Source organism: Rissa tridactyla, chromosome 6 (genome assembly GCF_028500815.1).
Source record: "Rissa tridactyla isolate bRisTri1 chromosome 6, bRisTri1.patW.cur.20221130, whole genome shotgun sequence".
NCBI classification, from domain to species: Eukaryota; Metazoa; Chordata; class Aves; order Charadriiformes; family Laridae; genus Rissa; species Rissa tridactyla.
This window is the reverse complement of record NC_071471.1, coordinates 58,036,020-58,062,915: the sequence shown is the minus strand read 5'-3', so window position 1 is coordinate 58,062,915 and position 26,896 is coordinate 58,036,020. Positions and strand designations below refer to the sequence as shown.

Below are 26,896 nucleotides of genomic sequence, written 5' to 3'. Positions count from 1 at the left end.
AAGAACCAGAGGAGAATGCAAGAAGGTTCACTGGAAATTTGAACAGGCGAGATTCAGCCCAGCAGAGCCAGCAGCCCGAAGAAGGCAGAAGTGTCACTTAAATTTTGATCGTACCACCTGTTGACAAAGGCACAGAATTAAGATGTGCATGCAACCTGACTTTTATGCCTTCCAAGCTTTGCAATAGTTAATTACACAGTTAGTGTTCCCTTAACGTATTTTTTTTCTTTCCCTGAGTTGTCCAGGGTTTCAGGGCCAGATGTGAGCTTGCTGTAAAACAACAGTTTCTCTGCATTTGGCAGAATTATGCTGCTTTGCACCGAAACAGGGTATCACCCAAAGACAACACAAAATTTATCCACCTGGCCTATCCAGAACTTCCATAATAAAGAAAACCCACTGCCCAAGATTAACCACAAAACGGAAATGTCCAGTGAATGGCAAATGCCGCCATTGCAAAACAGTTTAAGCAAGAAAAAGAAAGGTGCTGCGAAGTTGCAGGTTATCACCACCACCCAGTGGACCTGAGCCCCAGTGGGGATTTTATAGCTTGCCCTAAAAAACCTAACACTCTCCCAGTCAAACTGGACTTGCAAAGTCCAGCCAGCAGATGATGGCATGCAAGAACTTCTTCTCACATAGCCCCAGTTGACCACAAAATGGTGAGGTCCTAATATGCTGTAATGATAGCTAAATCAAAACCAGTGCTGCAGAAAACCACTCACCACTTACAAGGCACTCAGTTCAGTTCGAGTCATCACCCAGTCCCAGGGCAGGTACGTCCCATTTAAGAACTGAATTGTCACCTTCTGTGCTACCTGTAGTTTCCAGCTGGAGGCTGGAGCAGTCCTAAATACAAGTCATTGCTCTGAAACCTGCCTTCCAGACTGACAAACTCAAAGCTGTCTGTCTGTCTGTCTGCCTGCAGCTGCCTGCTGAGTATCTGTGAAAGTCAAGCAGAACTGTTGGGTGCTTATCACCGCTGGAAACGTCATTTTATTTAGGTGCCAAAATACTGTTTTCAGTGTCTAACTTCACACTCTTAACACTACACTCACCTGCCTTTTGCACTATTTCGTTGTGGTACAAGCTTTAGTACTACGATTCCAAATTATTTCCCAAACAGCACAGCACAACACGGGCTGTTCTTCCTCTACCAACTCAAATACACTGGCGGGATCAGGTAATTGCCTTGCAACTTAAACGGCCCGAGGTTTATAACCAGTATCTCCTTAGTATCTTTATTTTGGCAGCACCCAGAACGTGGCCTAATTATTTTCAGCCAGCTGCACAGCTTTTCAGAGCTGTGCTTCAGGAGAAGAGGTGATTAATTATGACCCTAGTTTTGTGCAATACAGACTTTTAGGTAAAGGAATTGAAAAGCTCAGCCATTCAGGTCAGCAGCAATTTCATTTGGTTTATACATGTGGGTATTGTGTGTGTGTTTATAAATATTCTCTGTATTTAATAAACAGTGTATTGTGTAAATACAGTTTACCCAGTATTTTTCCTGTAAATTAATATATGCTAAGTAACATGCAGTATAACAAATTCTATATAAAATTGCAGAAAAGGGCAAATGAAATATTGTACAATGAGGAAATCCTAGATGATAGTAGATATTTGCCGTAGATCATAAATGAAAGTGGATAGAGCTTGTTATCTCTACCGCAAGGTACCTCCTGATTAGCGTGCTTAATCATACAAATGTAACTTTAGCACTGTATTTTTCTTTTTTTTTTTTTTTTTTGAGAAAAACAATGCTGGATAAAAAGAGAAAAAAAGTAAAAAAAAACCAAACAAAACTAAACATGGGGCAGAGCTTCGGTGTATTATCTTTGCTGTGACTGTGTTTTCAGGAGCAGTTTCCCAAGAGCTCAGTCTCTTACATGCTATGGTTTCTTGTGACTCTTCTGGCTCCTTATTTTATATAATACAAGAGTAAAATCTGAATATACGCTTTTTCAAACACTTGTAGTTGCTGAAACTGCCTGGCGGCTCTAGTTGCCCATTTCCAGGACTGCTGAACTTTTCTAGCTTGCAAATAATTGTCATGATTGTGTGTAAATGCCATCTCTTGGGACTCCTGTGATAGATACTGTAGGAATGCAATTCCCCTCAAAGTAGCCGAGAGGGATCCACTCCCCTGCACATCTTAAAACATTCTTTGGGGAAAAACTCTTTCTCTCCATCCAGACTCTCAATTACATCCCTGAAAATCCTGGGAAGAGGGTTGAAAACAGGGTACACACTCCAAGAAATGAAAAATACGAAAGTTAAAAAAGAAGGGGGGAAAATAAAGACATTTTCCCCGCTCATATGAACAGATGGACAAGAATAGCCTCCCGAGCAATCTGAACTTTGTACAGGAACATAAAGGCAGCAAACGAGCACTGTTATTATAAAGGCAGAGGAGAGAACTACAGTGAGAAAGCAGAGAGATGGTGTTGAGACATTTTCGGGGGCGGGGGGGAGATGATTCGTTGGGCCAAGTGACCTTTTCCCATCCAGCAATTTCTTCTGTCCCAGTGCAGAATGACAATGGGAACCCAATGGCAGCGCAATCTGACATCCACATCCACACCGAAAGAGATTCAACTCGACCGTGCTGCGCTGCTGCGGCCACGGGATGCTGTGAAACCAGCCAGACCCAAGTTTCCAACTTGCCCTCTTTTCTGTTGTTGTTGTTATTGCTGTTTGTTTCCATTCACCCCCTTTTTATTCTCCATTTTTTTTCTGTCTTGACTCTGATGGGGGCTCTTTTTGTGCAAAACAAGCCCTTCTGATCTCTTTGAAAGGCCAGCTCTTGTCATTCTTCCAGATCATCATTGTATGACATGTTTTTATATCAGACTGACAAAGGAGCTATTTGATCAGGGGGTATGGTGTGTGATTGTAAGAAATTCAGCTAGCCGGTGGCAACCATTGTTCCCCAAAGCGGCTCCCTGACCCCATTCTATTCAAGGAAAAACTCCCTTGGAGTGGCCTCTATTCATTGAGTAACACCAGTCCGCAGTCTCACTCCAGGAGTATGCTCAATTCAGAGGTGTGTCACCGATATTGCCCATCAACCAGCCTTTAACTCTTTCATCAGCATTAGGTTTCCAACCCAACAGCTGTTATCATAGGATGAGCTGGGGAGGGGGTGGGGGGTCGCGATGCATTCCAGCTCGCTGGAGCTCTCCTTATCTTGGAGAAATTCAACCTTCCTTTCAAAAGTTGCCTCGGAAAGTATCTGTCTGCTGCTTTCTGCAGAGTGCAGCCCGAGCTGTTTGCCTTCCCATCCCCGTGCCCTGAAACGTTCCAATTTGTTACTCAGCTTCTAAAACGAGTATCTCTGGGCTTGCTTAAGCTAATGAGGGGCTTTGCATTGATTTAAATGGTCTTTGGATTTGGCCTAAAATGATCTGTGGCCCTCCTGCGTCCCAATCCCACAACTTTCCCAAATAATCTTGTACCCACGTGTGCATCCATGGCACCAGTGCAACTACTGGCTGCAAGAAAAAACACACAGCCAAGGCTCATCTGTCTCCCTAGGAGATATTTCGTCTCACATTATTGGCAGAGAAAACTTTGGGCATTCCCACGAGCTCCAAGAAGGCTATTCACTAAAGCTACTCCTCCTTCCTTGAGCGTAGCCCTCCATGCACTAACACAGAGCCTCCAAAACCCAGGGAAACCAGTGCGAAAGCTCCCGTTAGTTTTAAGAAGCTGTGAATCAGGCCCACAGTCCTGTGCGTGCAGCGGTTATAGAGCACCGCCATGCAGCCAGAATGGCATCAGACTCAGGCGCCAGATAGCAAAAAGTTACGGATTTGGCACCACAGTGATGGATGGTTTGGAACGCTATTAGGAGAACTGTCTAGATGACAGGATTAAATCTGGACAGCCCAGTACAAATGCAGGTACACAGGTCACTGACAGTGCCTTGAGGAAGTCTCTGGAGCAAGTTAGACTCAGTTCATCCATCTTAGCATGGTTCTCCTGCATCTTTCAGTGCAAATTTTTTCCCCATGGAATGAGCAGGTCCACTGGCTCTTGCAGGCCACCCATCTCTCGTCATGGTTGCAGTGTTCCGGGAGCAGAGTTACTTGCAGGGCCTGACGGTCAACCATTAGCTTTCTTCCCTGGTTGGAAACACAGCCCTGCTTTCAGCATCACCGCTACACCCTCTCCACCTTCTGCAGCCTTCTTCCACCGGCATTGCATCCTGCCCGGGGTTTGGTACCACCTTGATAGCAGCTATCTCCGGGATCGGGATTTGTTAATAAACTCGGGCTCCCTCTGCTGGGACAGAGCACAAAATACTGGGGCGGGGGGGTGGGTGTCTGTCTGCAGGACGGGGTTACTTCACTGCTGGTCTTTTGGCTTTTTTCCCCATGACATTTCGGTAGATGTCATGATGAACCCTGCGTGTTTCTCCACTGGGTGATAACGGTGGAATAAACAGTAATGCTCTGCACTGCAGCATCCTTCACTGCACGCTCCAAAACCTCTGGGAAACTTGCATTAAACTTCCAGTGACCTGTGAAGTGATTTGGCACCATCTCTGTTTTACGCAGGGGGCAGGAGGAGCTCAGGTGGTCGGCCGGTTGTTCCATGTCACGAACTGAAATCCATGGCCCTCTCCTCTGTCCATTGAGACACACGTATTCCCACACCACAACACTGGATTTAACCCCTCTGAGAACAGTCCCTTAAAATGCCTCTGCCACAGACTTGCTCTCCACCACAAGAGCCTTTTTCCATCAACATCAGATGACCACAAAAGCTGCAGCAGGTTGGGGAAACCTTCTCCTGCCCTTGCCCAGGAGCAAGACCCAGTTGTGTGCACAAAAAGCTGCTCCTTGGGAGGAAACTGTGTCTGCACAGCCATCTCTGCATCACAAGTGGAAGGCACTTCCCTGCTCCACACATGCCATGCTAAGCTGCTGCTCCACAATTTAAAGCATGGGGAAAGAGTCAGGTGCAGACCTGCTAGCCAGCCATTCCCAGTCTGCAGGGGTGGAACATCCCTGAGCAACGGCAAAGAACTGCATTAGCTGGGGCTGCTAGGACAGATCAAGAAAAGGGGAATGTGGGTTAAATCTCAGGAAAAAGATCCAGGCAAGAGTGTAGCCTGCTAGGAAAGAGAAGCTAACACAGTCCTTGAGCAGAACGGACCAAGCTGCAGAGAATACACTTCAGGGGGATTTTCCCAGTGGGTCTAGGACTCTTCCCATCTGCCACCTATGAATTCAGCACGCTACATTATCTCTATGACCTTTAATCCACCCTTAGTTACTGTGCAGAATGTTACTGCATCAACATTTTTTCCAACAAAAAGTGCAGTGTAGATCGAATTAAATGCATTTCCTCAGCAAAGCTGCTGCCTTCATCGCTCACATCTCTGCTTCCTGCCCAGACATCACTGCTGAGGGTAAGCAGGCTGGGCTGGATGCTCTAGTTTCAAGGAAGGTCAGATATTTCCCTAACAGCTCAATACTGGCCAAATAACTGGAGGAGATCTGTTGCCCTCCACGACAGCAATGACAGATCTCTCGTCAGTGATTCAGGCGTTCAGCTTGTTCAGAGTGGCGTCCTCCAGCATCCTGACGTTCACCCTGCTGCCTCTGGTTTTATCTAGAGCTGAGCCTTCTCTGCGTAGGCCATTGGCAGAGGTATAAATTTACTGTACTGATGGGGAAATATTTGCTTCCCCACAATGTATGTGGGGAAGCAAATAATATAATATATTAACAATATAGCAGCAAGTAACTTCGGAGCTCCTACCCTTGTAGGGACCAGCTATAGGTTTAAATCAGAAGAAGCAGCAGCACATTAAGTATGAGGGCTCCATACTACGTTGCCAACTCTCCTGTTTCCTGCCCTGAGCTCTTCATGCCCTGCCAGCACGTGCCCTACCTTTTGCCTGGCTGACTGCTCTTTGGGCTTCTTGTGGCCTTTCGCACGGTGGCCACCTACCAGGTGGCCTGCTTCAAATGACAGCTCCAAACCTGCCTCAGACAGCAGCAACGGCAGTGTGTATCCCAAGCACAAAAACCAGCAGGGGAGCAATAAGTCAGCACACACAGAGCTTTCCTGCACAGACAGCAACCAGGAAGGCCAGACCCATAAGTACCGACGGTTTCGATGCGCAGTACCTGGGATGCCGCGCAGACAGTGGAGCAGAGTCCGATCCCGGTGTCTGACATCTCCCCCAAGAAGTCAGCGGAGCTCCTCTGGACTGTGCGGCAGGACAGGGTATGGCCAGGTCAGCCCAGCTCATCGTGCGATGTGGTGCACCCAGCTCTGGGATGGAGCAGGTACCCGAGAAGCGTGGAGAAGCAGCAAGCAGTGGGTGCTACCCAGCAAAACAGCCATGAAATAGCTGCTGTGTCACTGGGGTTTTGCCCTTGCTGGCATTTTCCTAAGTGAGGGTCCCTTAAGCAGCCCATTAGGGGTTCACTTGGTCTCAAGTAGCAGAAGCTGCAAATTTGTCACCTTGGGTTTGCTCAGGGTGACAGGAGAACTAAAAGCCCATGTGCTTCACTGATTGTTTGGCTCCAGCTTCCCTCTCCTCCCTGTAGACATTCATTCCCAGGAAATGTACTTTAGGGAGCACAAGGGTGGGACCCACAGCCCCTCCTCCTCTCTCCGCTGCTGAGCCCAGCTGCCTTCCAGAGAGGGCTTCTCTGCTGCCTTCTGCCTTTCCAGCTGGGACTTCCCCAAGCTTCTGCTCGCTTCGTCTCCTCCACTGCTTGTTTCTTTGCTCACATCACCAGGAGACCCTCCCACACCGTAGGTAGCAAATACAAAAAGAAACGCCACATCCACACCACATCCACACCACGTGTAAGGTGACCCCATGTTAAAGCGCTGAGGGCTTGTCCAAAATCCCAGCTCACGGAGCCTCGCCATCAGGGCGAAAACCTCAGCTGTGATTTTCTCTTCCCTGTAGGGAAGTTTCTCACCCTCCTTGATGCTTAAGGCACCAGGGGAGCTCTGGCTGGGGACCGAAGTGCCTGGAACCATGGTGGCCTGGGGGCTGTCACATCCAACTGCACCAGCTGGCAGCATGGCCCATGGGGAGGCCACCTCCACGTCACACCGCACCACCCTGGTGTCCAGCCTTGCACCGGGAGTTGTACATCTCCTTCTTGCAAGGCGGTCGGAGGGCAGCATTGGTGGAGGACAGGCGGCTGCTGCGGTGGAGACAGTCATCAAGTGCAAGTCATCCCCCTGCGCCGGTGTCAAGTGCCCGGCAAAACCCATGGCTCTGCAGGGGGAGGTGGTGAAACCCTCAGCTCCTCGCAATGATCGCTCTGAGAGGGAGTGAAGTGCAGACACTTCGGGCCCCATGACGGAGGCTGCAAGGGCTCAGCGTGTGTCAGCAACCACCGCTCTCCCCTCTCAGTTCCCCCAGTCCTTTAGGGGCTGGGGATGCCCCTTCACCAGCCATCAGCAATTAGTAGGAAAAAGCTTTACTTATGATTAACCAGGTCATGATAGTGGTGGGATTTGGGTCAGTGCAGCAGGTGCTGCACATACTGCCACAAGCCGCAGCCATGGCCTCGGGAATTTGCAGTTTCCACAGCACCTTTCCTCCCCCTGCCCAGCCGTAGCCCCTCCATCTTTTGGTCACACCTCGGCAAGTGCTGCGGGACAGCATCTGGAGACAGCGACCAGCTCTTCAAACACAGATTCTGCCAAAACCTTCGGGTATACGAAAACCTCCTCACTCACCGCTGTCGCTGTGCTGGCTCAGTGTAGAATTGCAGATACGGACATTGAGGATAATTGGGTCAAAGCAACCTCTACTCACATCTGAACTAATCCAGAGCGATTCTAGTGAAGTCTGAGGAAGAACTGAGAACATCACAACTGAGAGCAAAAACACCTCAGACTTCAACAACTGAATATTTGAATAACCAGAGATGGAGACCTCCTGGGCAAGCGTGAGACTCAAGATTTCAGGATTCATTATAAAACAAATGCTACCTTTGCTTTAGAAATGTGCTGTAGCCTTTGCAGCAGAAAACAAGGAATAGGAAACTGTCACCATGCCTTAGCTGCACCTCCTGCGGGGATTGTCCATGCCTCTCTTCTTCAAAACAGACTGGAGTTACACCAGTCCCGACAAAATGAGGGTTACAGATCCACGTGTCTGCTTCAATAGCACCGAAAGTCCCTGCAAGAACCTCTTGGAAAATACCAGCCCTGAGCAGAGAGAGATCACTCCGGTGGGTGGTCACTGCATCATTTCTCCTCCCAAGATCCTGGACACAGCCAAGCCAACGCCGGACTCCACCGCCAGATGCTGCGGCCAAAACAGTTGGCTGCACTTCACAAGAGATGTTGACAGATGGGAATCAGCTTAAAAAAATCCCTACAAGAGCTTGGAGAGACCTGGAAAACCCGCTTGAAGTGCCTGCAGGAGCTTGGTCAGGTCAGTTGGCACCGTAAGCTGGAAGAAAAGACTGCAAAATCAAGTGCCGTGAGTTGAAGTTAGGCAATTTTAAACCAAAAATACCAAATAATATTGAAATATGGAGTCCCTGCAGGATATCCTTCCTTCCTTTTCCTAAAATGAGGACTATGGCATTCACTCAGAAGGCAATGAGCAGGATCCTCTCATCTAAGTATCGCAGAAGATTGGGAGCTCCAATCCGTAATAATCCTCATGACCTCAAATCTGCTCATGTACAAAAGCAGGTTCCTTCTAGTTGGGATATGGGACAGAGTCCAACTTTCAGTCAAGGCTGGGGAATCGGACGTGAGGTTTAGAAAAAGATCAGTTTTGTGGTTTTGTACTTCACTTATAGCTCAGACTACTGCATATATACGCTGTTTCCCCCATTGGGCCACTTCCATACCTTTTCCTGGCCTCTTGCAGACTAATTCAGCTGATGCACAGCTCTGCCAGGATTTCTTTCAGATCTTAGTCTTTCCATGCACTAAGTCCCCCCACTTCTTCTCTAAAATGGGGCTATGCCACTTGCTTTCAGCTCCAGCTGGGAGCTCCTCGGGGCTCACCCCGTGTCTGCGCAGAGCCCAGATCAGCATCGGTCGCTGTGGCACGAGGTAAAAGGAGGAACGAGGATGCAAGACTTCGGTGAAACAGCCCTGGAAAGTGGGCGCCGCTTCTCTTGCTGAATTCTCTGCTGAGGGTTTGGCTCCGTTTGTGTCGGCTGCTGAAAGCTAAGCCACCCTGATGATGATGGAGCATTTTTGATGTCTAAAAAAAGCCCCCAGCAAAACCAATCGTTTCTGTTTATAACTGACCTTCTCTGTTATGCAGAAAAGGTCTGAGCAGCCAGAGCTCACCCAGCTCCAGCAGGTGAGAGGCACCCGTCACCACCTCCTGGAAGGGTGCATTTAGCAGCAGCTGAGGGGGAATGAGACACTCAGGAGATGCACAGACCAGGATTGCCGTGTGCACCCCAAACAGTTAAATACACAAGCTGCGAATAAAACATTTACTCGCAGACCCGGGGTGGGGAAAATGGGTGGTCAGGTCTCCTGCTTACCCTAAATTTCTCATTTTTTCCCCTTTGTGAGAATCAGATTCGCCTTGTACGGAACAGAGGGAGAAATCCTGAGCGACTCCTGGGATGCAGGACTCACTGCACATGCGCTGCCCAGCACAGGGGGAGTCCCAGCCACAACCCGGGAGTCCCCAAGGTGGCAAGGTAATCCCAACATGGGCGAGAGCAGAGCTACTTTTAGTAGGTATTTGATAAAATAAGCAACTTTGTCCTGTTTGCACAAGGAATATCTAACACAGCTAAGTACAGAAAACACGCATCGTGCTGGGGTATGTTCTGCTGGGAATCTGGGACTACCATACCTCCTGTGAAAGGACGGCAAAAGCATGGCATCAGGAGGGGACCAGATCTACACTTCGAGGAACCTTGTGGAAAGATCTTTGAAACATCTACATGGGTCTCAGGTGCTCGTGTCCTGCTGAAAGCTACCGGGACCCAGCTTCAGAAACAGCGCTCGGGCTGCAGAGCCCAGGCCCTGGCAGGACCACAGGTCCCCGGGTGCCCTCAAAAGCATGAGGACCACGGTGTTGTACACCAAGGCGCTCACTCCTCGCCCCGCGCCGCTCTGCTACCCAGCACCATCGAGGTGTACGTTTCACAAGGTCAACCTCTGCAGCACGTCCTCTGCGTTTTCAAAGTCTTTTGCTAACAGGTGGCCGGATCCCTCCTCCCCGTACATGCTGCAGCTTGAATCAGCCACTTTGATCAGGGGAAAAACATCCCAGGGAGAAAAGCCCTTGATGTAGCACCAGCAACGTGTTAGAAGAACCCACCAGCACACAGTGGAGAACCAGGGCCTGAAGCTGCAGAGGGAAATGGATGAAGACCTAACCAGTAACCTTAAACAAAACCCTGCTGTTGGCCTTACCTGAGACTCAAAGAGTATTTTATGTCTTTCATGGAGATACTCACATCTGCAGATGAGTCCGCACTGCCCACCAGCAGACACAGGCCAGCGTCGGTCCCAGACTGCTCAGAGGCATCCCCAGGATTGCATATGCTGACGGGAACCGCTCTCCCCTTACGAGCTCCCAGCTGGCTGTGCAGATGAAAATGGCCCAGGTGATTTGTGGAAACATCCGAACATCCAAACTGGACAAGCTTATCTTTGCAGGTTTGCTAGCTGGAACAGCAACTGTGAAAGAGAGCTGGACACCGAGCAGTTCCCATCCATGGGGGCTTTGAAAAACATGATGCTCCACACATATGAGTGGTTGCCCTACAAACAGCGGTGGCTGACTACCTGGAGCCTGGTGTGGCCTGCTGGCTGCCAGTCCATCCTAACACACCCCAACAACCCATGCTTTAATTAAAATGGATAGAAATCCTGGCCACCACCTTGCCTGCTCTACTGGTGTGGGACAGCTCGAATGTTTGTCTGAGCCAGATGCGTTCACAAAGTCTTGGCTTTAATGGCATTTTGTGAAACAGGTTGGCTCCTCCACTGCAGCCCCAACTGCTGAGAAATCAATCATTACCAGCAGTTAGCTGTTTGATGGTTAACAGCCTGAACCGAAGCCAAACTGGTTGTTAATTGGGCTAACAACTGATTTCAAGGGGTTGTTTTGCAGGGCCCAACACTCCCAGCAATTGACTCGGAGTTGTAACTAGCAGCCAGGCAGCAATTAACGGAGCCGAGGGAAATTCGCAGGCCATTACCAAAGGGCTGGCTCCCAGCTGGGCATCTGCTTCTCACGGGGCAATGGAGAGCACATCCACGTCCCAGGGCCTGAGCAGGCAAGTACAGCCAGCACTCAAGCTCCCATTTCACATCTCAGCAGCCAAAATTTTCATAACAATATACAGCCTGGGTCTCATCATCCTGAACTTCAGCTACTCCAACAGCTTGGGTTTTTTTGATGTTACGATTGGAGATTTTCTCATGTTTGCTATGAGCTTCCACAGGGTCACCTTCCAGCCATCCTTCAAATCCTTTCCCAGGACTCTCTCTTGCTGGGGTAGTAACTAGACCCGTGGTTAGGTCTGCCTTGCCAGTTTATGCCATCTGCTACAGCTGACCATTTGAAACAACACATCTTTGGGTCAAAGGCTGCTGTTTACTCTGTGAGCAGCTCATAAAAGAAAAGACTCTACCACCAAGATGTGCCAACTACAGCAGAAAGAACTGGCAAAATGATCACAGCAAGAGTGAGGCTGAGTTTGTCCTTCTCCTTCTACTATAAAAACTTTAAGTGAAAAAAAATATTTTAAAAGACCATATTGGCAGGAGTGGTCATGCCAGGAAGAAGGGACCCTTGGCAGTGCCACAACCATGGGTGAAAGGGATGAGTCCATGGCTGAACAGAGGACTTGAATGGGAGCAGGGGCACAGACCAGGCACCCACTGAGCTGGGGAGGCTCTAGTGGCTCTCACAATCCCATTTCCAGTCCACAACGATTGACAGCACGAGCTTAGCAAAGTAGTAATACCTGGGCATGGTTGGAGTGGTTCTTCCCAATACAGCCAAGCCTCTCCCAGCCTCTGATCCAGGACTTTGCAAACACAGGTTGCATCTTGGCCATCACATCTGACAGCCTGGAGACCTTCTGCTGCTACAGCCACTATAGACGTAGGAGAGATGATGTAAGTCACACGAAGCCCAAGAGCATCCCCTCTGCTCCCAGCACAGCACATCTAAAGTGCATTTCATTGCAGAGTAGCCTGGGCCACTAATCAGGTAATATTAAATCCATCCACACATGAGCCCTCTCTCATCCCCTGGCTGACATGGCACAGGACCAGTGGGTGGACAAACAGTTTTGCTAGAGCCCAGCACCACTTTCATGCTGACCCTGACCCAGAAAGGCTGCAAGTTCCCATTAACCAAGTTCCAAATATCCCTCCAACATCTCCCAAGAGCCCCTCTGCTGCACCAAGCCACAGGTGCCATGGTGTCCCCAGAGCCATGGGTTGTGACACCAGAGGACACAGATTGTGCCTGCTCAGTCTGGGAGGAAGGCAAACAGCAAACTTGGCCATCAAAGGTCTTCTGCAGCAAAGCCACAGCAACCACCCCACTCTGCTGCCCCAGGCCTGAAGGGCAGCCCCCAGCCCCAACCCCAAAGCAGAATGTGGCTGCAGCTCCCTGAGACCCTACCCTGAAGGTTTCTGGGAGAAAAGAAGCTGGGGGGGGGGCTCCATTTCCAGGGGAGAGCTGTTGCTGCTGTAGGTGTGCATGGGGATGGGGCAGAGACACTGCAGATGGGAAGCAGGGTGGTAATGAGGAGCAGATGTCTAGGTGCTTGGAGCATCCCAGGTGTTACAGAAGTGCTAAGTGTTATTATCATGGCCAGGAAACGGGCTGTGAAAACCCACCATGCTCCGCTTCTCCTTGCTCTACTACTTCTCCAGGATCTGGAGCCAGCTCTCCCCATCAGCCCCAGGAAAACAGGAGCCAGTCTGGAGGTCATTTTGGCTGCAGCCATGCCAGGACACCATGGTCAGAGGGGCTGTGTGGAAAGGAGAGGAGCACAGAGAGACCAAAGCTCAACAGGAGAGCTGGGTCTGGTCCACATGTGGCCAAGAAGGCTTTGAACCCTGCCACAGCATGACATAGTCCAACACAAGCATTTCGGTAGCAGCGTGGAAAGATGTTTCCCTTCATGAGACTAATTTTGTGGTCATCCTGCCCAAAGTTACCCATCTCATGAGCTCCTGGTCCCACAGAATCACTCCCTTGGCACAGCAGTGATCTCATTTCTGCTCCATCTCATGCCTCCCTCCAGGATGCTCCCACAGCAGGGCACGGGGCGGTGTTGAGCCGTCGCTGCTGGCAGGACGCAGCCCGCCGATGAGCCAGTTTGATTTGGAGTATCTGTGTGAGAGCAGAAATATGGGATCCCCCACAGAGCCCCTGAGCATCCGCGTTTCTGGCTATAAACCCCCTTCCAAGGAGGGGTCTTTAGAGAGCGGGGCTGAGATGATCCACAAGCCGCGGCCATCCCCCACCCCCTCCCCAAGAGGAATTGCTCTCACACAAATGAAATGTGTGTAATTAATGGGCAGGGGGCTGGACAGGTCCGAGATGAAAGCGTTTCCTGGACTTGTCCTTCATTTGCATGGTATCAGAAGCTGTTCAGAAGGTGTGACTTTTCCCACAGGGAGCCCTCGGCTTGGTGGCACAATAAAGCCAGGACTTCTTACCCAGAATTAATTAAAGGAGGGGGATGGGGATGGCAGGGAGATGTTTGAAAGCTGAGCCTGATGCAATAAACAAACACCCCAGTCCTCCTTCCCAAGGCAGGGTATGCCCAAGGGGGCCTGGGTGAGCCCCATCCCTCCATCCCTGCCACAGCATCACACAGCCCACCCCTCGTGGTGGGCACCTTTCCCTCAGCAGACCTTGCGGCAAAGTTCTCGTGCGTTGGCCCTGCAATGAAGACCAGCAGTGGTTGTACAGTAAGTGAGGGGATGGGAGAAGAGACAATGTGTCCCAAAAGGTTTGGGGCTTGGTGGACCAAGCCCTGGTGCAGCCCCTGCTTGGACAGCCTTTTCTTGCCACTTTGATCTATTCCTGCCTATCTACTGTTTCTCTGCCACAGCCACATTTAGCCTAAAAAACAGATCTTCTCCCTGCCTGGAATTGCCCTGGTGTGTTCACTCCACATTTACTTCTTACCCCACATTGGTTGGCTGGACCAGCTGGGCTTCCTGGTCTTGCCTTGCAAGGCAGACTCTCTCAAACATCACTCAGCTCCAGCCTTGTCGCAGTGTCCAGTCAGCATCCTGCCGCAAAGGCAGGGACACACACGCACGACCGCTTGGAGCTCAGGATGGGGTAGTCTTCCCTGCGCCAATGGCCAGGGCAGTACTGCTCCTCTCCTGCTTCATCTGCCACCTCCCTCCAGCCAGCTGATGACAGCGAAGGGACCACAGGGAGTGGTGGTGCTGGGGATAGGCACATCTCTATCACAGAGACTTTGCTAGCTCGCAGCTGGGGTTTCTGCCCAAAACACCCATGCTAACAGCATGAGTTGACGGAAGCAAACACCCGCCTCCAAAGCCTCCTGTCCCCAGCACTCTTCTGGGTCCAGCCCTGGCTCAGTGTCCTGCAGTCCCCAGGGCCTTCGGGTGGCTATGATTCTCAAGCTCGGTCCACACACCCGCTGATGATGAAGAAGGAGGGAAAGGTCCCAGATTCATGAGTGATGATTGACCCCACACATTCGACCAAAAACCAGGGTTTCTGCATCCCTGAAGGAACAGTAGGTACCACCAGGGATTATCCCCACCTCCCTGCACGGGTGGTGGGAGCTACCAGCCCTGGAGGACCACACACTCAGGACACTGCAGGGCCCAGGTCACGGGGAAGAACTTGAGCCGCTCCAGCCATTCCAGGGACTAAGCAATATCAGTGCAGAGACAGGGTATGAGGAGCCATTAATTAATTCACTTACTCATTAACTAGCTAGTAGTGGGCTCTTTAATCTTCCAAGCAAAGGTAAAACAACATTTGCTGGCTGGCAGCTGAAGCTGGGCAAATTCAAGCAATAAACAAAGCCCCAAGTTTTGTAGCGTTCCTAGGCAGCGTGGCCACCCAAAAACCCTTTAATAAAAAGGGGCTAATTAACCATGGACCAACCAAGCTGGGAAAGCAAGGGGTCCCTTCTCAGGAGCAAGACCTGGGTACCTTTCGCAACGGCAGGCTGTAGCAGAGCAGATGGCAGGAGTTGGGGATGGTGTGTGGTACAGAGCTGTGCAAGGACACGGAGGTGTCCTTCCCCCCCTCAAAACCCAGGGTGCTGGGTGCCCCCTGCTCCAGCCCTCAGCTGCACCCCAGGATGGCAGGGATAGGGGGAAAGCCTTACTGGAGCTTCCACACCCGTCCCTGTTATCACTGTCCCTGGAGGACAGATAACAAGGGAGGAGAGGTCTGCTGACCTGCCTGGAGCCAGTCCTGCCCCTCTGCTACCCTTACCTGGGGCAGCAACCCAGCACCAATTCACCCAGGTTCACAAAGCCATTAGGAAAAGCAATTAGACAAATTAATGAAAGAAAAGCACCCATTAAGGACTATCAAACACCATCTCTGCCTGGGGAAAGGCCAGGAGCCATTCACTTTTAGTTCCTGTAGTCTGGAAACCGCAACAAGGGGTTGCCCCAGCGCTGCTGGCTCCAGGCTTCTGCAGTGCTTGGATCCCTCCTGGGACAGCCAGGCAAATGTCATCTGCCTTTACCAGCACTGTCCTTCACCCACGACCCCTGCAATGTAGCAACGATGCTCAGAGTGTGGCCGAGTGCTCGGTCCCCAGGCTTCCCTCCTTGAAATTAATGATACATAAGGACAGCTCAGCCCAGCTGGTGGCATCAGACAGGGGGTGGCTCATCCTTGCACCCTGCAGACAAAAAACACCCTGAGCACTAAGCGATGTCTTGAGGCTGGCAGCACCAGCAGGGCTGGCACCAGCAATGGCGAGACTCTCACCTTGCAAGATCGCTCTATTTCTGCAATAAATATGTTTTTTTAAAAAATAATAAAGAATTTAATTCTTGCTTCCTTCCATATCTGAGACCACTCGATATCCAAGTCCTACATCAGCTCCTCTGAACAAGACCCAGCACCTCAGCAGGGCTGAGTATCCACCAAAGGAGGGGACCCAACAGCTCATCTCACACAGACGCCAAGCTCATCTGGACCAGAGAGGAGCAGATACCGGCTTTCTGTCTTGGAAAGCTTCATCCCACGCTTAAAACTGCTGGTCAAGGCTCCGCTGCACTCTGCCCCCATCCAGCCTGCAATGGGCCTGTCCCCACAGGGCAAGGAGGTGGCATCTGCCCATTAAACCTGGAATTTGCTGCAAGGAAAACCATGATTTCCACAAGACCCATCGGGGACTGAGATCTCAGAGCATCCTTCAGCGTCCCATGGCTTCTCCCTTGGGAAGAGGCAGCCTCAAGGGGCAGTTTCAGCCCCATCCTGCACCTCACCATCCTCCTCTGCCCCCCTCTCCAACCTGCCTCTCCAGCCCCAGGAAAGCATCAGGCGCAGTTAGACTAATACAAATTTTTAATGCACATATTAAATAAATATTTCAATCATTTCATATTCAATTTGTACACAACCAAAACAAAACACAAAAAAAAAAATCCTCAAGGAAACAAAAAAACCCCAAACAATCAAAAAAAACACGTTGGATGAAAAGTCACCCCTGGTTCTGGCTCCTATCCAGTGTCTTTGTTTGCCCTCCCCGTGAAGAATAATTGCTTTAACCCTTTGGAGAGAGTCGCAGTCCCAGGGCAGCATGTGCAGAGCGGGGCTGGCTGGGGATGTTCGCTCAAGAGATTTAATGTCTCCTTTGGGTTGTGGTTTGGGTTTTGTTTTTTTTTTTGGTTTTTGTTTTTTTTTTTTTTTCTAAATAGAAAATTGGGCTTCTGTCAACACAGAAGTTTTGAAAGAAAACCTCTCCTTTCCTAGGAGGACAAGGACCGTGGTATTTCATCAAAGAGCAAACCTGGAAGAGACAGTTGACAATGGAAGTGACAACCACAAACCAAATATTATGACAAAACTAGCCCGAAATGGCTCCACAGTAATTTGTAAACTTTTTTTTAATTTTACGGGTGAAAAATTCCATCTGATAAAAAAAATATAAACAGGAGAAAAAATGTATCAGTTTTTGGTGAGAAGTTCACATTTTCCACATGGAAAAAAAAAAAAAAACCAAACCAAAACAGTTACCAGCCTGCTCCACGGCAGCTGTCACCCACTGCCTCACCTTAGTAGTTTAAAACAAACCAAATGCCAAAGACGCTCTCGTGGGTAAGAGGTACCAAGTCAGTTCAGGACTTTCCCTGGGGCGTCCATCACCCCTGTCCCCTCCTGAGAAAAAAAATAAGCTGGGAGCTGTGAAGCCAACAGCGTTTCTGGAAGGATGCAAGCGGCTTCCAGCAACCCCTCGCTCAGCCGAAGAAGCGGGCGCATCTAAGGAAGGAAAGCATCCGGCGGTCCTCACCCCAGGCGTTGCAGCCGGCCCCCTGCCCCTGGCAGTGCCCACACATCCCCCAGGATGCAAAACCCACCCGGGAGACCTCAGGCCACCTCTGAAATAAATCCCCTTCCCTTAATTTTTTTCAGACCTTTCCATCTTCTCTGGTAAGCGTTAATTCAGTTCATTTAAGTAGCACATCGCTCCCAGATTTGGATTTCTGTTTTTTGCTTGTTTGTTTTAAATGGTGATTATGTTTTTTTCTCCTTTACCCCTAGAGCTACAAAAAAAAAAAAAAATATTAAAAAATAAAACACGACCCCAAACAGACTAGAACATTTCTAAGCGAAGGGCTCTTCCCCCTTCACCAGTCTTTGAACGTTTCATTTCTCTTCAAGTTGGAGTACAAAAATAGAGCCTCTCTCTTTTTTTTTTTTCTCCTTTTTTTTTTTTTGTAAAAACCAAACAACCACCCCCCCAAAATTATCAACAACTAGAGCAGGTAAGTTTGTTTTTTTTTTATCCTCCCCCCCCCCTTATTTTTATGTTTAATACCCATATGGGAAAGTCTCTACGTATAGTCCACCAAGCTCAGAGGAAGGAGAGGCCTCCGGGAGAGGTGCGGGCAGGGGCAAGCAAGTCAAGGGCCCACCCTGGAGTTGGAGTTTCTAGTCCTTTTACTTCTCCGGTTGAAGGGGTAGTTGAGGAACTCAAAGCGTCTGTGGGGCTCGGTGGTCTGGTGGCCTTTGGGAAGCCTCTTCATGAAATGCACCTCCCGTTGGTGCTGCCGGGTCTTGGAGCCCTTGCGCGGGCGGCCCTTGCGGGTGAAGGCCATGTACCAGCCTTCGTACTTGGCGTTCTGCAGCGCCGTGTAGTTGTTCTCCAGGACGATCTCCGTGAAGACGCAGTCCTTGCCTTTGCCGTTGCTCTGAGAAGGGGACAGAAGGGGGGATATAAGCAACGGGCGCTCGGTCAGAGGGCTGCTTCTCGCTACCCCAAGCCGGACTGGACGGTGTGGCGGCAGGGCTGCAGCGCTTGCGGGCAGCCAAGGGCTCGCTTTTCCCACCTCCTCCTACAGGTCAGAATTGCCCAAAATCTGCATTTCCTTAGAAAGCTGTGGGGAGCAGGCACTGTGGCATGGACAGACACTGCTCATTGTAGCTCGTGTCCCTCCATGTGATGCCAGCAGCGGGCTGCCAGCCCCAGCCTTCATTTCCACTGTACCCATAAGGGGGGTTTTTGCCTGCTCCCATCCTGCCCCCATCTGTGCCAGGGGCTGGATTCCCCCGCCAGCATGACCACAAGCAAACTCTCCATCTCAGTGGCAATTGACCCACCCATCCTATTTTTTTAGGATATTTTTTAGGGTATTTAATATAGGAGGGGCACCGGGGGGCAGGAGCGGTGATGGTCCACGAGAACCATGGTGGCAGGGAGCACAGGGGCAGTTGGAGGCTGAGATCCCCCACTATTACAGGCAGCAGCAGGACCAGGGAGAAGACCCCCATTGGCCAGCCCCAGGGAAGGAGTCGCCATGGCAAATCCTCCCAGACAATCGCTGTCCCAGCAGGATTTTGCACATCCAGCCCCCTCTGGCCCCAGGGAGGGAGCTTCGAGGCTCGGAGGGAGCGTGACTAACCAGCGTGCGGTGGGGCCTGGCCTTGGGGCCAGCCCCACGGAGCATCTTAACATTCCTGGCACTTGTACCATGTAATCGGGGAGAATAGCCCGGCAATCCGCCTATTTGTTCGGGGAGATACAAGGAATGCGCCCCACACGGCACCCACCCACCTCCCTTGCTCCCCTCCTTCCCTCCCACCGCCCAGGCTGCAGGATGGCTCATCCCCCTGCCCTCAAAGGGGTCCCCTGAGACCCCCATCCCACCTCCCCATCCCCATGGATGGGCTCCGTATCAGGTTAGAGCTCCTCTCCCAGCAAGCCCTGCTCAGCACCCACACCACATCTGTCTCTTCCGTGCCCGCCTCCCCATCCCACCTCCCACCACACCTGGCTCTCCCCTGCCCGCGAGCCCAGCGCCCCACCTTGCCGATCAGCTTCCCCTTCTTGTTCATGCAGATGTAGAAACCTGTGGCCGCCCCCTTGATGCGCACGCGGCTCCCGAAGGTGTCCGTCTCCACGATGAGCTTGGCTGGGGAGAGCGGTGGGAGGAAAGAGAGAGGGAGGTCAGAGGGGCTCTGGGATGGGGCAGGCACAGGGATGGAGACCCCGGCGATGCCAGGTGCTGGGCACAGAGGGCACACGCTGGGCAGGTGGGCGGCTGGGCCAGAGAGAGCCCTAAAATCAAGGCAGAAGGTGAAGAGCCAGCCTTGTTCCCTCTACCCTGCCACTCTGCCCCTGCTCTTGGTCACCTTCTTTTGCCACCCTGAGCCACGCTGGAGGGGGAGTAGCTCTGCCTTGCCTGGCTCCATGGGGCTCAGTGGTTCAGGTGCCACAGAGTCATCCCAGAAGGGAGGCAGGCTAGCAAGCAGGGCACGCGATGGCCAGTGGAGAACAAGCCAGCTGCCCTGCAAACAGAGGCAGGTCTGGGTGAGCCTGCAGGCAGGCGCCCTCTGGAAGCGCACAGCGTGCTGCCAGCTGTCCCCAGCCCAGGGGACACTGCTCCGCGCCTCTCTGCCGGGCCAGGACTGCAGGAGGAGCAGTGTCTTTGCAGCTGGCAGGGGAGGCGTGAAGGGTACGGCCATCCTTTTAATGCCTTTCACCTTTGCACGAGTCGAGAGGGCGTATTGATTTGGTCTCAGTTTTTTAATGGAGGCATCGATCGACTTCCGAAGGAGCTATGCAAATCGCCGGGTCGATGGGCCGCCTATAAATAGACCTGTCACCTTCCCTCCCTGCCTCCGCCCTGGGAACTCGAGCCCCGAAGCCCATCCATCCCCAGGGAAGGGGGAGGATGGGGACAGGACATCCTTCTGCCCAGCCCTGCAGCTGCTGTCCCCAGAGCCAGCTCCCCTCCCCAGGGCAAGCCCCGATGCAGATGGTGGCTACCTGTTTGCACCTCAAAAGCTCTGTGCTGTGCCAAGCACCAAAGATTTCCCCATGGCTCTAAAAAGTCAGCTGGGACTGTTCCGTCTCACCACCATCACCTCTTGCCCAGCATCAGCCCCTAGTACAATAAGCACAATTTGGCAAGGTAATTAGAACGCAGACCGCAAGGCTTCCAAGTCTACAGCCTTATTATGGGAATAAGCCCACTGATGCCTTATTTCTCCTCTCTGATCTCTGCACAAGGGCTGCTTGGTTCCTCAGGACTGTGGTCCACCCCTGGCTTGCACATCTCCATCCCAGGATGCTCAGCCACAGGCGAGACACAGCAAGGGTGATATGGCTCTGGAGCGGGTGGCTTTGCAGTAGGATGCTTTGAATGGCAGGAGGAGGCTGTGGGCACACGCACAAGCTAAAGTGAGCCTAACTCACACTCCGGGCTAGGAGCAAACTGCTGCCTCTCTGTCTCTGCGACACCCTGATCCTGCATCCCTGGCATCACGGGCACTGCTGAGGTCAATGGCACCGAGGATGGGGACAGCGAGCTGGCAGTGCTGGCAGCAGCCAAGTTCCACAACGGAAAGGGCATCCCAAAACTTGCTGGGACCACCTGATTTAATGCTGCCGGGTAAGCCAGGCTCGATGCGCATGCAGGCACCCCTTCCCCACACTCCCTCCTACCAACAGCACCTCGTGGCAATCTCTCGTCCCCAGACCGCCCTGCACCCACAGCCCCCCACCCCCAGCCCAGCACAGACTGGACTCAGAGCTGAACAATTTGGGAAAAGCCCACTCCAGGCTGTGCCACCCTGGCACCAACACCTGGCACGGACCCAGCATCCCCAAAGCCAGCCACAGGAGCCACAGCGCTCTGCAAATGAAGCGCTGAGACAGGGACCCCCTATTTGTCTATATTGGGGAAAGGAGGGGGAATTGATCTCAGAGGCAGTAAAAGGTTTGAGGAGAATTGATTTTTCTCTGCCAGAGATAGAAAGAGCGGGGAGGGAGGGAGGGAGGGAGGGACGGAGGAGGGAGGGAGGAAGCAGGGAGGCCTCAGCCCCAGCGAGCACAAAACCCCGCTTTAAAGATGCACATCGCTTTCCTTTTGGCCTTTTTCCCCCCCCCCCCTTCCGTGATTTACAGCCACCGGCCGGGTTCGCCACCCGGCACGAGCCCAGCCAGCGCACGGCTCCATCCCTGCTGGCAGCAAAGGACAGGGACAACCTGTCCCCAGGGGGACCTGCACACCCAGGCCCGTGTGGGTGACCCACAAACCCTGCAGACCCCCATCCTGACCAGCGGAAAACCCCGGGCACAGACGAAACCGGCAAGTCGGCAGGGAGCTGCACCGGCGTCCCCAGCCACTTGCGGGGTTTAGCCCGGGCTGCAGCCGGCCGCGGTTTGCTCAGTGGCGGGGAGGGACGAGGCGGGCTGCACCAGCCACCCGCCTTTCCTTAGAATTAAAAAAAAAAAAAAAAGTCAATCAAATATTGACAATTAAGACAGATAACCGAAAATGCCGGAGTCGATGTTAAGTCGGCTGTAAAAACGTCAGCGTGGGGAAAGGGGTCATCTGCAAAAATAAATCAACCCTTTTTACACGCCCACCCCCAAAAATGAGATAAAAAAAAAAAGCAGAGGGAAGGGCTCGGAAAGGGGGGCTCTTTTCTTTAAAAGTGGATTTCTAAATAACATTTTGGGGGAGTCCTTTTTTTTTTTTTTCCCTTTTTTTTTTTTTGGGGAGGGGGGGAACTTGACGTTTTCAACTCTATTCTTTCACTTAAGTGACAGATTTATCCCAGTAAAATTATGTTTCATGCTCAAACTTTGAAGGGAAAGTGGCTACGTAAATGCTGAAAAAATGCAGCGAGACACACTTGATCCCCCAACTGGACTGCGAAGAGGAGAAAGTATTCAGGAAATGTTAAAAAAGGTGAAAGTAAGAAGCGTTTTAATAGTTCTTCCAGACATGGGGGCCTCCCTAGAGATTCATATAGAACAATCCTGAACCTCTATTTTAACATTTACAGACTTGCAACTCTTTTAAAACTTTACATCTGAAAAACTGCTTGTTCTCTTTCTGGTTTAGATCAGTCTTCATTTTCCTCCTTAGCTCTTCAAATGCTTAACCTTCTTTTATTACATTTTAATAGAGTTTTTCAAGCCACCATCAGTCCCCTCCTTCTGGCCTTATTTAAACCTGGTCGTTATTTAAATATGCACTAACTGCTTTTTAAAATCCAGGCATTATAGGACTAGAACAAGACAGGATTTTTTTTTGCTTGGGAAATTAGCTTTCAAGCCAGAGCTGCTCTAGGGTGGGAATAATTCATTTGGAAGATTAATGCTGGATGTATGGAATACCTTATAGATGGAATCTGTGCCGCGATTGAACTGCTAAAGTCCAGTGTGAAATTTTCAGCCAAAGCAAAAGGAAGAGAAAAAAAAAATACAGAAGGGGAAGGAAGAAAAGTGTTTCTACTAATCTCCCTGAGCAAGAAAGGGAAATTGCAGCTAATACCAAAGGAAAACAGTTGTGATTCCTACGTACAACACACAGGAATACAGGCGCTTCCCTGATCCAGGTGCAGGATCAGGCCTCCCGCAGCCGGCCCCGCAGCGGTGCTGGGGCTCCCCGGCCCCGCTGACCCCTGCGCGGCGTTTGACTGTCCCAACGTGTCATTAGCGCACGCAATCAAAGTGTTTGGGCTTCAGGGGTCTCTAGCGGAGGGATCGGTCCCCCTGCCCCATGGGGGGAGGTTTTGGGGAGGGGGTGCCAGGGCTGGGGTGGTGGCAGAGGTGCCATGGCGAAGCGCAGGCTCTCGTGCTCACAGAGTCCCCCCCAGTTTGTCTCTGGAGATGCTGCAGCATCTTCTTACGCAGCCAACTGCCTCTGCTTGGGATTTGTTTTGAGAAGGGAGGGAAAACGCCACTGCGGACAGTTCTAGTTTAGGGAAGGCTTCCAAAGCGGCCGTTCCCCCTTCCCCCCTCCTTTTCTTTTTCAACTTGCCTTTCTATTTCTTTTCCAAAAGGAAGTCTCAGAGATTCCCAGCCCTGCAAAGGGCTGGGCTGAGACGACGGCTGCTGTTCGGCACGCCGCAGCCCCGAGCCCTGCCAGTCAGGTGCAAACCAAGAACGAAAAAGAACAGAGCAGAGCCCCATCCTGCAAGAGCCATCCCCTCCCTCGGCACAGGGGAACCTGCCCTCACCTTGAATCACACAGACGCTGATCGCTGACCCCTATGTTCTCCCTTTACAAGCCCCCGCAAGCCAAATGATTTTAATGATTTCTGGCTAACAAACAGGACGGAAATCATCAATCGCCGTGCTGGGCTGCAAACACCTTCCCAGTCCTCCCTCTCCCCCCACACCACCCGCCCCCATCGCGCATCCTTACCGTGCACATCCCCATCCTCTGCCATCGCATTGATTTTCTTGTTGTCCAAGATCTGCACATGTTTCCCGCTGGTCCGGCTGTACAGCTGGTAGGTACGGACGAGCCGCCGGCTGAGCTGATCCGTCACCAGGCTCTGCTCCCTCACATGCTGTGTAAAATTAGGTGGGGACTGAACAGTTACCTTTAGGAAATTAAAAAATATACGACACACCATTATAATCTCTACTCCTCAGAGGGGTGAATGGGCTGAGCCGAGATCGCCGGCCTCCAGCCGGGCTTTACCAGGGAGGCACGGAGCCAGGGCCACGGTGGTACCTCCTGCACCAGCAGAGCCTCCCCAGGAGAAGGAGCATTAAGCCCCGGGACGCAGCAACCAAAGCCCTTTACAGAGCTGTGCCTGCTCCAAACATGCCCTAAGCAGAGAGGTGCAGGTGACTTGGGAGAGTGACAGGGCTCGGTGACTCCAGAGGCCTCTCTGGGACTCGGCAGGTCCCGGCTGGAGCACCTGAGATGGGCATCGAGTCTGGGTGCTGGAGAGGGTCCAGGGGGGGTCATGCAGGATGGCACTGGGTTTCCACCCCCCGAGGGGCTGACATATTTGTCCCACACCTCTGTCACCTCTGCGGGAACATGCTACTGCTCCGGCTGCCCTGGACATGTACCCCAGCCGCTGTACCATCGGCTTCAACAGCTGCCTTTCCTCTGGGTTCCAGGCTCTTTATTTGCTCCCAAACACCCCACTTATTGAGCTCTTTAAATACAAAGTCCCCAGAGAAAGTGGAGCTATGAGGTATAAGAATTATAAGAAACCCGTGCCCCAGCCTGGGTATTTAGCGGCATAAAAACCCAAGGATACTAACGCGCTGCCCGTGGAAACACATGCCTCGTCCGCAGCCAGCTGTTAGGTGACAGCAGTGGGGTTGTCCCCAGCCCCGGCGCACCGAACCCGTTAGCCCCGGAGCCGCAGCTGAGCCCATCCCCTCCAGACCCGACGCTGCTGCTCCTGGGCTTTAAATGATTTTCATGAGCTGCCAAACCTGCTCCCCCCTCAGCCCCAGCTCGCGCGCCTGCACAGAAGTCTTTTTTCCCCCGTTGTCTCAAATCCCTCTTTTAAGTCTGGAAAGTTTCGCTGCTGCCTGACATTTATAAAGATGTATTCTGAGCAAATGTTAGGAGATAGCTCCTTTCAACATCAGAAGGCTGGGACTACCCCCCGCCACCCCCACGTCAAATGGGAAGCTTTCCTCCCATCTTAAAAAACAACAGAAAAACCCAATAAAAGCAAAAGCCGCTGCTCTCCCAAAGCTGGCTTTATAGAGATATCTCCCCTTGACAATGTCATCTCTCTCTCTCCGCTTCTGCCTGTGCATGTGTGTTTCCTATAGACGGGTTTTGGATAATGCAGCAGGATTCTCTCCCCAGCTCTGATGAGGGTACCATGTGGAGGAGAGGTCATTAGCCATGCTGCTATTTGGTCTCCATCTCATACTCCAAAATATTACAGCTATGTTTTTATACAACTGCACATTCCCAGTGCTTCGTTCCCTTTGCTTTTCGGCTGGAAACTCTTTTTTTTTTTTCCAAGCTTCCAGGAAAATAAAATAATAATAAAAAAAAGTAGCTTAAAGGGCATTTTAAACAAAGCTTCTGCACCTGTGATCTCAGGAGTAAGGGGGGCTTCACCCCGGTTTGAAGACGTACCGCTCCCAGCGACGCGTGCCTGCTGGTATGCGGGTGATGCAGAAGCTCTGCCCGGGCTGTTTAATCTATTCATGACACTTCTGTCTCTGGCGATACAAACCAGCGATGCTAAAGTCTGGCAATTTTAAGCTGACTCAAAACCTGCGCTTTTTAGGGAGGTTTTGGTGGGGTTTCTTTCCCCCCTTTTTTAATTCCCCTTTACTTTTTGGGTGAAGCAGTGTAGGAAAAAAAGAAAACCGACAAGAGGAACTGGGGTATCCACAGTGCCATTTAGGGGGGGGGGGACGGGACCTAAAGCTACTTAAAAATAACTCCGTGCGATTCCTTGAAATCCCGGGTATCCCTGCCTCGCAGCCCGGGTCCTCCGCATCTTGTTTTGCGGCCCGGGGGGCTCCCCCTCGGTCTCGGCTTTTTACAGCCGGGCCACTTTTGTCTCCTGGGTTTTAAACTGTTCCTCCTCCTCCCCTCCTTTTATCCCTCCCAAGCCCGGGGCGCTCGGCGGCGGCTGCGGGGCACCCCCCCATCCCCGAGGGGCGAACAAAGCCGGGCGACCAAGCGGGCACTTACCTGGGCTTGCAGGCAGAGGACGAACAAGTGCATTAACCTGGGAGGGGAGCCGGGGGTGGGGGGAGAGAGAAAAGAGGAGAGAGGTGTGAACCGGGGGTCTGCGGGCCCGGGGCGGGAGGGCCGGGGCTGCCGGTACTCACACGTAGCTGAAGAGCGAGGAGCAGGGGTCCATCGCGGCGCCGGTGCGGGGCCGGGAGCCCGGCGGCGGCGGGGAGCGCCCGCGGGGGGGGGGGGGGCACGGCGCGGCGCTGCCTCGGCTCCTCGCCTCCTCTCGCCCTGCCGGCGCGTCCTCGCCCCGAGGAAAGGAGGGCACAAGCGGCTACAGAGGGGAAAGGCCCCTGCCGGCCCGCCCGCCCGCCCGCCCAGCCCCCGGGGCGCACGGCCGGCGGCCCCCCGCCGCGGGGCGACCCCCGCCCCGCTCCGCGGCCCCGCTACCGCCCCGGGAGGCGGCGAGGCCGGCCCGCAGCCCCGACGGCGGGGGCGGCCGCGGCCGGGAGGGGCGGCCGCCGCCTCCACAGAGGGAAGCCCGGCCGGACCGCCGCCTCCCCCGCTGCCCTCCCCAGCCCGGCGGTACCTGCCGAGGCGGAGGGGGCGGCGGGCCAGGTGTCGCCGGGCTCGGGGCTGGCACTAAGGGCCGGGCTCCGCCGCCAGCCGCCGGCGGGACGCCCTTCCCTCCCCTTGCCTCAGTTTCCCCATCCGTAAAACGGGGTTTAAAGGCTGGGAAGGAAGGAGGGGGCGTCGGGGCCGCGTTTCCCTCACCGGGGGCTCGCTGCTC

At 52.4% G+C, this 26,896-nt stretch overlaps 1 protein-coding gene across 5 annotated transcripts; it reads right to left on the bottom strand.

Annotated features, from left to right (window-relative positions):
- Positions 1-16,594: 16,594 nt before the first annotated feature.
- On the bottom strand, positions 16,595-26,341 carry FGF8 (fibroblast growth factor 8). 5 transcript variants are annotated; one of them, XM_054204641.1, is made up of 6 exons: positions 26,262-26,303; positions 26,122-26,158; positions 24,714-24,861; positions 23,854-24,034; positions 19,496-19,602; positions 16,595-18,381 (listed from the first exon to the last, which is right to left on the bottom strand). In XM_054204641.1, exons 3-6 carry the CDS (start codon positions 24,828-24,830, stop codon positions 18,094-18,096), a joined length of 693 nt encoding a protein of 230 aa, XP_054060616.1. In that variant the 5' UTR covers positions 24,831-24,861; positions 26,122-26,158; positions 26,262-26,303; the 3' UTR covers positions 16,595-18,093. The 5 variants fall into 5 exon arrangements, with proteins under 5 accessions (XP_054060616.1, XP_054060619.1, XP_054060620.1 ...); XM_054204644.1 differs by lacking the exon at positions 24,714-24,861 and having other exon boundaries at positions 26,262-26,341; XM_054204645.1 differs by lacking the exon at positions 24,714-24,861 and having other exon boundaries at positions 23,854-24,001; positions 26,262-26,313.
- Between the last annotated feature and the right edge of the window lie 555 nt (positions 26,342-26,896).

Bases quoted from the DNA above. Each gene is read 5' to 3' on its own strand.
- FGF8 (XM_054204641.1), bottom strand. From the start codon at position 24,830: ATGGGCTCAGCTGCGGCTCCGGGGCTAACGGGTTCGGTGCGCCGGGGC. The intron at 19,603-23,853 runs GTAAGGATGCGC...CGCTCTCCCCAG, and splicing joins AGAGGATGGGGATGTGCACG to CCAAGCTCATCGTGGAGACG. The intron at 18,382-19,495 runs GTGGGGCGCTGG...TCCCCTTCTCAG, and splicing joins AGGGGAAGCTGATCGGCAAG to AGCAACGGCAAAGGCAAGGA.